Source organism: Rhinolophus ferrumequinum, chromosome 9, assembly GCF_004115265.2.
Source record: "Rhinolophus ferrumequinum isolate MPI-CBG mRhiFer1 chromosome 9, mRhiFer1_v1.p, whole genome shotgun sequence".
NCBI lineage: Eukaryota > Metazoa > Chordata > Mammalia > Chiroptera > Rhinolophidae > Rhinolophus > Rhinolophus ferrumequinum.
Genome location: NC_046292.1, coordinates 24,864,531 through 24,879,287, shown reverse-complemented (window position 1 = coordinate 24,879,287; position 14,757 = coordinate 24,864,531). Strand labels below are relative to the sequence as shown.

Below are 14,757 nucleotides of genomic sequence, written 5' to 3'. Positions count from 1 at the left end.
AACTGTTTTCTGTTCTCCACAAGGAATCGTTTCCACAAAGTGACGGCATACTACCAACCATCTGGGTTCAAGGAACCAATTTCCCCGATTTCCCGACCAACTTTTCTTGGGATTCGGGAGTGGAAAAGCGAAAAAATTTCCTGACAGTGGGTGGGAATTCCTGCTGGGAAACCCTAGTGACGAAATAGGAAAAATGTCTAAGAGATACATTGTGAGTAATACGTTTATTTCCCATTGTGGGTATTACTGGGTTCAAGGAGCCGATTTTCCTGATTTCCCGACCAACTTTTCTCGGGATTCGGGAATGGGAAAGTGAAAGAAATTCCTGAGAACGGTTGGGAATTCCCACCTGGAAACCCTCCTCTAGGGGAATTATTTTACTTGTGTCTTTGGGCTGCATTATTGTCATTTATTTACAGATGACACATTGGTATGTTCACAGAGGGGGGAAAAAGACATTTAAGATGGATATGCTTACTGAGAAAAATCAGTTGTATTCCTACTTGGAATTTTTTTTTAAATTTTATTGGGGAACAGTGTTTTTCCAGGACCCATCAGCTCTAAGTCATTGTTTTGAATGTAGTTATGGAGAGCGCAGCTCACAGTGGCCCATGTGGGGATCAAACTGGTGACCTCGGTGTTACGAACACCGCACTCTAACCAACTGACCCAACTGGCCGCTGGAATTTTTTTTTTTTAATTCACAACTTTCAGTAAAAGATGAAAAAATCTTTGAATTGGTTCACCAGGTTTAACAAAACTAACATTTTTTTTTTTTGTGGGAATCAATAAAAGAAGTCACCAGCACATGCATTAGCAGGAAGAATGCACTGAAATGGGAATTAGGACTCCAGAGTTTCAGATCTAGGTCTAGCCTTGCAATTACGTATCTTGAACGAAGCATAACATAATATCTTTGGGCCTCAATCTAATTAGCTATAAAATTAGGTGTGATCTCTTACACTTTCAAAATTCTAAAGTTCTACTATGGCCAAAATGCTAAATCAAACTTCTGGGAAAGCAGAGAGGGGAACTTCAGAAATGCATTTACAAGGAAGGGAGTTAAATCTTGCTATTTGGTCAGTTTTCATCCTCTTCTGCTGTATGGAGGGGTTTCATATGAGGAAGTTTATTTAGAATATAGGCACAAATTTGATGGGAGTTTATTTGGTTCCATTCTACCTGTTGTTACCTTCAGCTGAAGGTCATACACCAGTGCATATAAGAGTATCTATGAGTATAGTAAAGTCTCATTCCATCCAATTCATAGGTGAACTTGGGTACCTAGCTGGACAAGAGGAAATGTATCTGAGTTATAACAGTTCTAGCACTGTTTCCCAAAGTGTGTTCTTTAGGAATATTGGTTCTGCAGGATGTATTTTGGTGTTTTATGGTCAAATTTGCGAAATACTGAGTTAAACCAAAGTTTAGAAGGCTTTTCCATTAGATGACTTCTCAGAACCTTTATTTAGTAAGGTATAATCTTTAAGAGAGTGATGGAGTACACAGCATTTCACACACTTATTTGACCATAGAATCTCTTTTTTAAAAATGTCTTGGCATCTATAGATGAGAGCCTAAAGAGATGATGCCCTGGGGAAAAGAGGATCCAGGCAAGTTTAACTCAACAATTACTGGTTGTGCACCCATGTACAAGGCTCTGTAGCAGATGCTGGGGAGGACAGAGGCACAGAGAAAATTAATGAACATGAATTCCTGCCCTACAATGAACTGCAATGCAATATGATAAAGGCATCATGAGAGGCACTGGGAAACGCTGGTGGGAGGAAATAGTTGAGCCATGTATTGTTACAGGATAAGTAGCAGCTAAAAGGGGGAATGGGATGAAAATGGAAACTCTCCAAATATCCCCTCAAGACAGGAATGGATAAACAAACTGTGGTTCATCCATATCATGAAATACTACTCAGCAATAAAAAGGAACAAACTACTGATACCCACAAAAACTTGGGTGAATCCCAAATGCATTATGTGAAGTAAAAGAAGCCAGACTCAAAATCTATGGGAATCCGTGCATATGACATTCTGAAAAAAAATAAAACTATAGGGGCAGAATATCTGTCAGTGGTTGGCAGAGACTGTAAGTGGGGGAAAGGATTGATTATGAAAGGGCATGAGAAAATTTGTGTGTGTGATAGAATCATTCTTTATCTTTATTGAGGTAGTGGTAACACAACTATATGCATTTGTCAAAATCTATAGAACAGTACACTAAAAAGGATGAATCTTACTGTATTTATACCTTATTTAAAAAAAAAAAAATGGAAAAAAAAATGGTGCGATGGACATGGTCATTCCAGGGATAAAAATGCGCAATGTATATGGGAAATGGAAGGTACATGAGGGTATGGTGAAATATGAAACTACAATGTTATGTTTTGGCTACATTGGGACAACACAGGAAAGCATTTGATAGCCAGTGGAAATACATGAAGATTTCTGAGCAGTGAAGTGGCAGGGTAAGATCTGTACCTTAAAAACCTAGTCTGACAGCAAGCAGAGGATGCATTTGTGAAGGAGGAATGAAGACAGGGAGACCGCTAGGAGTCTCCTGCAATACAGAAAACTTCTGCCTAGGGCAGAGAGAGCACACAAAGAAGAAGAACTAAGATGAGAGATTTCAGAGCAGAACAGAGGACAATGCGACCAACTGGTTATTGGGGGTGGGGGTGAAGGTGACAGGAAAGGAGAAGAATTTAAAGACAATTCTGAAGTTTCTAGCTTGGCTGACTTTATATACACTGATGCCAAGTAACAGAAAAAAAGGAAAATTGGGGGAGGGATAGGTTTTGGATGAGGATAAAACAATAAGTAGAAGGTTTAGACGTGTTTTGCTTGAAATGCCTGTGGTAGATTGTATCACTGGTGCCAAATATTCCTGTGCCCCTCCCTGGAGGAGGATAGTACTTCCCTATCCCATTAACTCAGAAGTGGCCTTGTAACTTGCTTTGGCAGATACAATGTAGCCTGAAATGTGTTACTTCTGGGCAGGAGCTTTAAGAGCCAGCATTTGGCTAGTCTGTATCTTTTTTCCCCTCTGCTACAATGGCTGGCAATGTTCCAGATAGATGCTTCTCTGTCAGCCTAGGTTCTAAAGGGAGGACTGCAGGGTCACAGCTGCTGCAAAGTTACAATGTGAACAAGAAATAAATCTTTGTGAGCGCTAAGACTTTGGAGTTTTTTGTTACCACAGCACAGCCTAGCCTACCTTGACTGATACAATGTCTACAGAGCATCTAAGTAAATGTGTCTGGTAGGTGATTGGAAGTACAAGTCCGGAGCTACACAGGGAAGTCTAGGGCTGGAAATACAGACTGAGGAATATATAAGCAAATAAGTGAATCCAGGGAAGTGGGTGTGACTAAAGAGAATTGAAATTGAGGAAAGAAGAGGGCAATGTATAAAATGCCAGGAAACATCATGTTTAATGGACAGAGGAGGAAGAGGAGTCAAAGAAAGCTTGATTACAGAGGTGGGTAGTGAACCTGGCCTGTCACATTGCTAAGGTCAAAAAAGGCCATTATCTTCGCAGCTGCAAAGAGGTCGGTCAGTGTGGGAACCTGACAAGATATCGCTGGATTTGAAATGAACAAGTCATTAAGGGAGCAACTGTAGGGGAGTCATTGAAATCACAGTCAGGCTACAGAGAATTGAAGTGAGATGGTATGGAAAGAAAGTCCAGTCATTTTCTTCCTAAAAGTTTGGTAATGAAAGGAAAGAAACATAAGGTGGCAGGTAGGCTGAGTTAGAAGCAGAAGGAAGGGAAGTTTATTTGGGGGACTAAGGCAGAGTTGAGAAATTTTAGAGGGTGAGCGAAGGAAGCAACAGAATGGGAAAGGCTGAAATTTTAGAAAATCATGGATGATTAATGAAATGAGGCAGAAAAGGATTAGGAACAAAAGCATAGGTGGGGGAACAGAGAAAGCATAAGTGGAGAGATTAGCCTCTGAGATATGAGGCAGAAGATAAGATTTAACTAAATTTGAAAGTAAAGGAGGGGAAGCCAAGCAAGAAAATTCATGTCTTCTAGATTTTGTTTTCTGGGGGAAATAGAAGATTGTTCTATTGTTGGCAATGCAAATTACTGGCAATGAAAGCACCATGGATAGGGTTGGGGAGTTAAAAAGAGTATAAAGGTTTGGAACAGATGCTATGGAGAATAAAATAAAGTTTTAAAAAATTGTAGCCTCAAAGTTCTGGTTGAGATTTGCTATCATGGATTTGAAATACAGTGGTACCTCAGTTTTTTAACGTAATCCGTTCTGGAAGACCGTTCAAGTTCTGAAACGTTCGAAAACTGAGGCACGGTTTCCCCATAGAAAGTAATGAAAAATGGATTAATCCGCCCCGGACCTTTAAAATCAACCCCTAAAACTGCAAATTAGCACGAATTTTACTATCTAATGATACCATAGATTCATAAAATGTACGGCGTTCGTAAACTGAAATGTTCACATTTGAAAACCGAGGTACCAATGTATGGTTCATTATTAACCAATGACTTTTCTCCTCAGCAATCTCTACCAGCCTAAGAGTGGAAGCAAAGGAAATGGGCAAGTGGACTGGTTCAGAGTTGGAGTTTGGCAAGAGGCACGTTCAGAGAATTGAAGATGTTGGTAAGCGTCGGGTGCAAAGCAGACCAAGGACTGAAACTGCCAATCTTGAAAGGTTAGGAGCGACACTGGATGGTAAAGAACAAAACCATGAGATAACCTGGGGTTTCAGCAAGATAATCCAGGTCCCAAGGCTACATGGACAGCAAGCTGACAGAGGGATGGAACGGTGACAGTACAGTTAAGGAGGGGGTGGCAAGACGCTCTGTACCCAGAACTCGGGCAAGAGTTTGGAGAATTTGTATTAGCAGAGTCTAAGAAGTACTACTGAGTCAGGGTTTGGGCAATTTAGAAGACAGTACTTTGAATCTGATCTGATTGGTGGGCCTGGAGCCTAAGGAGAAAACCTTAGTTCTCTAGTGATTCAGAAAACAAAAAGAAACAGCTCAGCCTTGGATTAGAGACTAAAACGAAGGACGGGCGTACTAGAAAATGATGGGAGTCACCCACAAGATTACATGATTAGGCAACAGAGAGAACTGGTCTCCCTGAAGGTGGATCAGGGAGGACCTGGAAAAGATGAAGTAATGTCATCAAAAATATCATAGAAGCAAAATCATCCAGTATCATGTATTTACCTAGTTTACACATAAGTATCAGATTATAAATAGATTACACAAAATGCCTTTTATCAAGTGCTGGGGATTTTATCCCAAATTAACATTAAACATTAAATAAACATTTATTTATTAATTTAATTCTTAAACCATTCTGTGAGGTATTGTTCTTAATACATTTTATAGTTGAGGACATTACGGCTGGGGGAAGTTAAGTAACACGATTAGTAAGTGTGACATCATAACTGTCCCAAGTTTGTACCTAAGAATCCCCTGCATGGATATAAAATTATTTAGAAGAGAAATTCTTCTTTATACCCTAGAACCATGACTCAGGTACTGGCAGCAAAAAGCAGCAAATGGCAATACAGTCCCAATAGATAAACCTGCCCTATGAAGGCTGCCGGTGACACTCTGGTGGGCCTGGCATGTTTCTGACCTCCCCTCTACAAACTCTAGAAAGAAGAGAAATATTCAGTCTTGAAATCTGTATCATTCAGAATTGGTCATCTAACATCAACTTTACTTAGTACATTTATTACATTATTATCAGGTACTTGTGTTTTTAAGAAAACAAAATTGTATGGATGCCCACTCCAAACCACATTTACTTGCACCAGATAATGAAGTTTATCCTCTGTTTTCTTACCCTTTCTGTTTTATCTGCACAGAAGAGTCGTGTGTGATGTCTTTTCTGTACCACAATGTAGGTTATTCCTGGCCTGTAATCTTCTTCCAAGCTAATACATGCCTTTCGAATTGCTATTAGTTCTGGCCAAGCTACCTAGGAGTTAAAAATGGAACGACATTTAATTGAGAACTCACCTGGTATCACTCAGACCCGATTTACCCAGAGTGGCAAATGGAAGCAGGTTCTGTCGACACCCAGAAGCCCCAAAGGGCAACTACAGGATAATGAGAGTACCTGTTTCATTTGTCCCTCGGATACCCCTCCACGGTAATAGATGATGCGCGTGGGCTTGAAGCGTGTGGATTTGTAGAACTGGATCAGCAGCTCTCGAACCATGTTAGTAAGGTCCTGGATTACCTCCTGACTATAGAGGAGCTCCTGGGAGATCTCCTGGCGGGAGGTCTGCACCCTAACAGTGGCACAATACCGGCTGGGGTGTCCGTCCATGCTGCCAACGACAGCAGCAATGGAAGGCTTCTTTCCGTCCCCTGCGGGGGGGTGTGTGACATCTGCTCCCAGGAAGATGACAGGCTGCTGGAACACCGATGGCCTGCTCAGATTTAAGGAGACATCGCCATTCAGATACGTAGGTGAAAGTGTCTGGGTTTAGTAAGCTCCCCAGATACAATCTCAGATATAATCTTAAAGAGAGAATAACAACTTGTGCCCACCAGGGGAGAACTCTAAGACCCACTGAGTATCTGTGCCACCCAATCAATGAATCTGAATTGACTGCAGAAGTCAACATGATTCTTCTGTAATAGTAGGAAGGGAAGAATAAAAAAGAGGACCCAATCCAAATTTAACAAAATCTCTATGTGTAAAGGGAAAACTTTCCCAGAGCAGGCTTTCTTGGGATCCTGGGATTTCCTGCAATAAATACAGAATTACAGAATGTACATGAAACTGGGATTAAAAACCCCAATTCTTTTTAAGATGTGAGACTTAGGAAAAGAGAATCAAATCTATCTCCTTCCCTATTTTATTTTTATCCATACCACGTATCATTTACACCACATATTTTACTTATTTATTTATTGTGTACACACACACACACACACACACACACACACACACACACAAAGAATGTAAGCTCCACAAGGACAGGAATTTTGTTTTGTTCTGTCTTATTCACTACTATATTCCTAGTGCCTAGAACACTGCCTAGCTCACAGTTGGCCCTCAATAAATATTTTTTGAAAGAATAAATTAATTTATTTGGCCCTGATTTCTCTAAGGAATCAAAGAGAAAAATATGCAACCCTCTCGGGGAAATTCTTAAAAGTAGGACTTGGGATTGAATATTGATTCTTAAAGTATAATCTAGGAGGCATTTCAAATCTGAAAATCTCACGTAATAGGTACTAAAGATGCAATAGATACGAAAGAATAGGTATCCCCATGAGGGCAGAGGCTATGTTGTATTTCTCTATAAATATCATCATATAACATGGTCCTGGCAGACAGCAGTATAACAGTGAACGTATATACCTAACATACATACACATAACATAATAATGGCTTACATATACAGTGTAACAGCCACTATGCTAAGTACTTTATATGTATTAACTCATTTAGTCCTCACAACAATTCTATGAGGGTGGTACAGTCATTATCTCAATTTTCAGATTTAAAAAATGAGATTTACCAGTTAGGAAGTGGTAAAGCTGGAATCAAACCCAGGAAGTCTGACACCAAAGTGAGCACTCTAAACCACTAGACTATAATGTCTCAAATGTCTGGGGTAAAATTAAATGGTTTCAGATTTTAGGTTTTAACTTCTCCTATGGCCTGTATACCTCATCTACCAATGTTTCAGGAAAGATTTAATTACCTAGAAATTTCATTCAAGACGAAATGAGAAATATAATTAATCATATTGTAAAGACTACGTAGGGTGCCAGATGGGTATTGGATTTATCAGGGAGATCACTTCATAGACTGTGTAGATGCCTGACCACTGCGCTATACACCTGAAGCTGAAGTAGAATAATATTGAATGTCAAATTAATTACAAGTAAATATATTTATTACAAATATATTATAATATATATAATGTATATATATATATATTAATTACAAGTAAATATATATAATTATAAGTAAATATATATACATAATTTTTTTTTTTTTACATACACGGGATGTAAAGTACAGCATGGGGAATATAGTCAACGGTATTATAATAGCTATATACAATGTCAGAAAGGTAGTAGATTAGGGGGGGTTATCACTTTGTGAGAAGTGTAAATGTCTAACTATTATCTTGTTTTGTACACCTGAAACTAGTAAAAAATTTTTTTAAAAAGACCAAAAATGAGAATTGTGATATGATCATCCAGTAGTAAGGCACTCAATTTCACCTTCTTCTTAAGTATAGCAATGACTAATAACACAGACCTATATTTAACTTTTCAAATCACATTGGTGTAAAACCATTTTAGAGTTAACAAGTCAGATATATCTCAATAGGTAAGGAAACTACAAATTAATGAAAAGACTGACAACCCAATCTAAGAAATGGGCAAAGGACTGAACAGGCCTATGACAAAAGGATATGTCCAAATAGCCAACAAGCATATGAAAATGTGCTCAAAATGATTGTCATCAGGGGAATGCAACTTAAAACCACAATGAGATACTATTACCTCCAAAATGGCTAAAATGAAAAGGACTGATACTACCAAGTGTTGGTGAGAATATGGAGCAGCTAGAACTCTCAGTGGCAATGTAGATTGGTACAACCACTTTGCAAAACTATTTGACAGCATTTATCAATGCTAAATATATGTATTCTCTGTAACTCACCAATTCCACTTCTGGATATATACACACAAGAGAAAGACTACTTAACTCCAACAAAAATGTGGAAGAATTATATAATGAATGTACCAGAATGTCCTTCAATAGTAGACTAGATTAAAAGTTTGTGGTATATTCATATAATGAAATAATACACAATGGAAAAGAATAAACTATGACTTAATTACAACAGCATGGATGAATCTCAGAAATGTAATATTGAACAAAAGAAGGTAAACACAAAATAGCACATACTGTATGGTTCCCTTTACATGAAGCTCAAAAACAGGCAAAACTTATCTATGGTGATAGATATCAGAACAGTGGTTACCTTTGGGGGCTATCTATTGGGAGGGATTACAAGGTAGCCTGATGAGGTGCTGGAAATATTCTGTAGCTTAAACTGAGTGCTGGTTACATGAGTGTATACATATATAAGAAAAAAACAATTGAAATGCATATTTGAAGGTTGTGTGCTGTACTGTAAATTACATAAGTTAGATCTTAATAAAAAAGTGGGAAAAGCAGAGTTCAGAATCTTACCTTTGATGAGGTACAAGCACATTGTTAATTCCTCCAAGCTTTGCATTTATCTTCAGGCAAAGGTTGGAAAGGGTTTGGGGTGAGGTCTTCACTACATTTTTTACCTGGACGCATTGTGTGGCCATACCCAAGAGGGTATCTCCAACGCGTTTCACCTCCGCTACAAAAAATAAGTTAATAATAATAAGTTTAAAAAATGTGTAAATAGTCTCCTAATTACCAAAAGTAGAGGGAAATAATCCACACGTTGACATTTACAGAGTGTCTGCTGTATACTGTATACTGTGCTAGATGTTTTTCATGAGCGGTCCTTTTACCTGCTACACCCCCAAGGCAATTTTGTTTTTCCAGTGTGGATAGGCCCTCTCCCACCCCTTTCCTTCCCTCCTGCAGGCCTTGAAGCTAGCTCGCTTTCTTTATTCCACCTGCTGCCTGCCACCACTCAGTTGCTTGAGGTTCATTTTTACACAGGACTGGCCTGGCAAAGGAATCAACTTCCCCAGCTTCTCCCTCTCAGTACACACAGCAACCCTTTGAATTTTAAGTTTTTTTCTTCCCTTTTTTTTCTCTAAACATTCAAAATAAACAGAAGGTAACAAAAGAAGCAAACATAGAGAGGGCTGTAGATACTTTATGAAGTTTAAATAGCTGGTCTGTATTCCCAAACCCATTCCTTGGATGCTAGCCAAAACAACTTTGTATCGTTCTTATAGTAGATACAGACTAAACAGCTCCTTTTCTGAAAGTGGTAGGCTCCTGTCTCTTCCTCATTCTTATATCCCTACTGCTTTCAACTAACGTTCTAGTTCTCCCTCTTTTGGGGACTATGCTTGAATTGCACTGTATGTCCCTGGCCCCATTCCCACTTCTCCCACCCAGGTTGGGTAGGTCATACAGCTGACTGTGGCCAAGAAGTTGTAGATGTGAAGAACCATCCAGAGCTCTCTGTTCTCTCTTCCATGGGACCAGTAACATTCCAAAAGGCAACTGCTCTGCCAAACTGGGTCCCAGAATGAAAATGATATGGTGACATGGCACAGAGGCTGCAGTCTGCCCTCAGAGGACACATAGCAGGAGCGAAAAACAAACCGTTGCTGCTTGGAGACCCTGACAGTTTGGGGTTGTGACTGCAGCATAATCTAATATATCCTGACTGTTACACCTACTAGTGATATCATCCCTCATTCAACATTAAAGGGGTCCGTACCATATACTGGTGTCTTCCCGGGCAAGATAACCACTATTAGCTGTAGGCCCACATATGTCATTTTCAGATGTTTAAACATGGGCTCCACGCTGTCTGCACCTTGTGCATACTTGCAGAAACATGGCTGACCCTGGATGGGCATTCCTGCATCCTTAGAGATTTTACGGAGCTGGTCAGTGAAACTCCTGTTAAAATAGAACCAGTGGCACAGTGGTTTCATTTCAGAGTATATTCTTAGCATTTATTTCCCTTTATGATACTTCTTTCAGTTCTGCAAATTCTTAGCCCACATTAGATACAAACAAATTAAAAAAAAAATCTTTTAACTGGTTGCCAAAACTAGACTGGCAGATGTATCGCTGCAATTATAATGCAGAAGAATCTGTGTTATTAAACTATCAGATTATCATTTTGAATTTTTAAATAATTATGTCTTAGCTGGGCCCCAGAGACCAGAACAGCATTTCTGTCCAAAGATATTTTTAGACATTCAAGTAAGTAAATCTGGACTGAAGAAAAGCAAAGTCAAAATTTCAGGTAATGAGTACTTTGGTAAGCCCGGTATGAGAATAGCTGGGTATGCTTATAGGCTTGTGTTCCACTGAGAACACAGATATATGTGGTCACACAATCAGTGCATTTAGGATCTCAAACTGATAACAGATTTGATTCCACACAATGTCAAAAGAAATCATCACTTCAAAAAAGCAAAATTCATTATGAAATTGAGATTGAAGTTACTTTAATCTATGGATAAAGCTTTCAGAATAGCTTCTTTTGTGTTTGTCAAATTTTGTAGGATTACTTTCTTTCATCCCAGTTCCCTTTTCCTGCCTTGATTTGTCCACCCTTCTCACTAACTTCCTTTATATATGCATCTGTAAGATAATGAACCAATGACCTTAGTCAGTGATCCTGCTGAAAAACATGCTTGCTAGTAGTAAATTATAATGATTAAATATGAACTAGTTTTTATCGTCACTGAAAAGATACAATTAATACCAAAAGAAGCTTCACTAAAGACCCAAGAATTTGCCAATCGGCACTCCTTCAACCTCGTTAGTCACAAATTTCTGCTCTAAATAGAAGCTGAGTCAGAGTCTTAACGTAATTCCCAAATTGGCAATTTGCTATGATACAAGGTCTTGTTCCTAGAACCAGATGGTATCACAATAGGAGTCAGGGATTTAGTACCAATACACAGCACATTCACAAAACACAGTATTTTCATATCTGGAAGGGATATTACTAAGCTGAAAAATATGAAGATACTCACTTTAGTAAATCTTCCCTACATTGTTTCTGAGGTGCAAAACAAGCAACTGCCCAAACTTTAATTTCGATGCCAGCATAAAACTGCTTTCCTCGCATGTCCCAGACACCCTGGTTGGGTGTGGCTACCGTTTTATTCTTTAAAAAAAAAAAAAAGAAAAAGAAAAAAGAAACAAAAGAAAAGAGAAAAAACATTACAATCTAAGGCCATTTGAAGGTTGATGAGGGGGTAAACAGGACTCTCTTTGGTATCAGCCAACAGATAAAGAGCAATCATGATCAAAACTATGGGTGAATTCATGGTGGTGTTGTAGAAAACCCCTCCATGACTCCCTTTTGGACTGGTTGTTGGAAGAAATTTGCTGAATAACATATAAAGCTTACCCGGCCTCCATATTGCAGCATCGGTGCTGGAAGTACCCTGCCTGTGAGCTCGGTCATTTCATTGTGGACGACAATACCAAATTCTTTAAGGTATGGGTCAGGTCCACCCACCATGCTGTTACTCTTCACCTAAAGAACAGGAAGGCCTGCATATAAAAACCAAAGAGTAACTGTGTCCCATCAGGAGTTTTCTACGCTTTTTTTTTTTTTTTTTTTTCATTTTAAAGCTAGCTTTATCTTAAAGACTGTGCCTTACTGACCAGTCTACTGATTTCTTCCTGTCTGTCAGGAGCAGATCTTGCTGTGGCTTTGATCATCGTGGAAGTCTGATTGTCCGTGAGCTTCTTGATACATCGCTGTCCTGCCACTATATTACACACCTACCAAGAGGCAAAGAGAAATTAATTGGTGCAACGAGTTTCTATATCTTAAACCTTTCCCAAACTGTATCTTACATCTTTCGTTTCAAAAAAGAAAAAAAAGAAAAAGAAAAAGAAAGAAGGAAAAAATTCCGTTACATAGTTCTCTGCCTAAAATGTTTCAGAAATTAATACTAAATTCTACCACTAGCTTAGAATATGACTCTTTTTAAAAAAAAACTCATTTAAGAATTGGCAGACTGGCAAAAGAAAATTTAGTTTAGCTTACCTCAAGTGGCAAGTATGTATGCTTCTGTTCTTGCCCCACTTGGAGACAGGGAAGATGGGGGTATTTCAGCTGCAGACTATACTTTTGCTTAAAATACTGAGCTACAGTGCATTCCATAGCTTGACCATTTTCCAGCTGTAAAGGAAAACTATAGGAGACAATGTCTTTTTAGAAATGTCAAGTTCTTTTTTTCTTAAACAAGCAAACAAACAAAAGTCTACATCATTTTCTACCAAGATCAGTCACTTAAAAAACAAAGGTCAATCTTTATGTGAACATTTTCATTTAAGTCATTTGAGTATTCATTCGTAACAGTGATTCTGTTGGAATTTTCCATGTTTTTTTTTAAGATAGAATGAGAAAATTTTTAGTTAAAGTTTAAAAAGAACTTAAAACAAGAAGAAGCTACAGAATCAAAATATACACAGACTCACTAGAGGTCAGATTTAGAGGCAACAAGACCAACTACATGAAACTGAGACTATGCAAGGATATTTGGTGTAAACTGGGGAGCATGATTTAAGAGACTCTTTATTTGGCTCTTCCAGTGGGCAAATGATCTCCAATATTTGGCACTATTAACTTTAATCTTGCTTTCTTAACTGTGACAGACCCACAAAGTAACAATGCAGCGAGCACAATGTATGTGCTTTTAATCTTCATGCAAAAATTATATAGGTCTATAAGTATTCTTATAGGGTATATAAAGTAATACAATAATGAAAAAGACACAGTTCCTCTTGAAACAAATGCCAAAATTCTCAACAGTGATGTCATAAGGTTTTGGTAACACTTTTTTTTCCCTGAAGAAGAAAGTCAATGATATAATATGAAGAATACATGGAATGTCACTTTATAATGCTCAAGAAATTTATGTAATGTACACATGAATTCATACTGAAGAATTTATTCAAATCAGACTGAATTAATAGACCACATTTATCCAGAGGTCTCCCCAAAACTTCAGCTCTCTAGAATAAAACCCTCCAGATGGTTTTGATGTACACTAAAGTTTAAAAATTGAGAACCACGGATCTAAGACAAAGTCAGATTAGAATATAAGCAAAAAAATTTAAAACTTTTAAAAGGCTTCTGAGTAACCAAAATGATGTAAAGTTTATATGTTTAAGTTCATGCTGTTTACTTAGAAGAGACAATATGTTTATGTCAGACATGAATTTAATGATCTAGATTATAAGAATAAAACTTACATATATGTTAATTTAAAAAGCACTTTAATATATATTTTCTCATTAGGCGTAGTTTAACAGTGGATTAGAAGTTAAATGATTAGAAAAATAAGATTGAGGAAGGGAAACGAGTGTATTGCGGGAAGCTGCCATACACACTGACGGAAGAAGTGACAGCTACAAAAGGAGGGAAAAAAACCCACACAAAACACAAAGCAATATATATCTTCCCATGACAGCCTTATATGACTTTCAGGCGTCAATAGACCCTTTGGGTCATGCTTTGAGAATTACAACAGTATTGATAAATGGTCCTTAAAATGATGACTCTGCATCATTATATAAAAGTTGATCTATGTTTCGCATACTTTAAGAGGTGAAATGAATTAAAAGCAGGAAATATGTTTTACAAATACCTATCAAAAAATTTTAAACATTTCTTTAAAGCTTTGGTGCTTAAATGTGAAGATGTCAGTGATTTTGCAAATCACAATATGAGATACCAATTTTTCAAATGATTATAGTAGCTTCCTCTGTTACCAGAAATATAATGGTATCATTTTAGATATAGTTAACATACGTTTGATGACTGGCTGGCCGTCTAGTCACATTACAAACTCGATATTTTCGTTTCATCTGTCCACAGTGGGTCACCTCAACTTTGAGACCTGCAGTTAAAAAAAAAAAGTTAAAACATCAGGATTGATAGAAATCACAGTGACAAAAGCAGATTTGAATGTAATCAGAAAGACATGACATTGTACAAGACAAAAGTTGCAAAGATATGGAAACAATTTCATCATGTACAGGCAAAAAGCCTTAGCTA

The 14,757-nt window shown here is 37.9% G+C and overlaps 1 protein-coding gene across 4 annotated transcripts in view; it reads right to left on the bottom strand.

Moving 5' to 3' along the window:
- AGO4 (argonaute RISC component 4) overlaps positions 1-14,757 on the bottom strand; it is a 29,520-nt gene that overhangs the window by 4,862 nt on the left and 9,901 nt on the right. For all 4 annotated transcript variants that reach the window (XM_033114177.1, XM_033114178.1, XM_033114179.1 and 1 more), the window contains 9 exons: positions 14,512-14,599; positions 12,742-12,889; positions 12,354-12,473; positions 12,094-12,222; positions 11,714-11,847; positions 10,438-10,622; positions 9,231-9,390; positions 6,117-6,432; positions 5,841-5,975 (listed from right to left, as the gene is read on the bottom strand). In XM_033114177.1, coding sequence (XP_032970068.1) covers positions 5,841-5,975; positions 6,117-6,432; positions 9,231-9,390; positions 10,438-10,622; positions 11,714-11,847; positions 12,094-12,222; positions 12,354-12,473; positions 12,742-12,889; positions 14,512-14,599 — 1,415 coding nt within the window. The remainder of the gene's footprint in view (positions 1-5,840; positions 5,976-6,116; positions 6,433-9,230; positions 9,391-10,437; positions 10,623-11,713; positions 11,848-12,093; positions 12,223-12,353; positions 12,474-12,741; positions 12,890-14,511; positions 14,600-14,757) is intronic.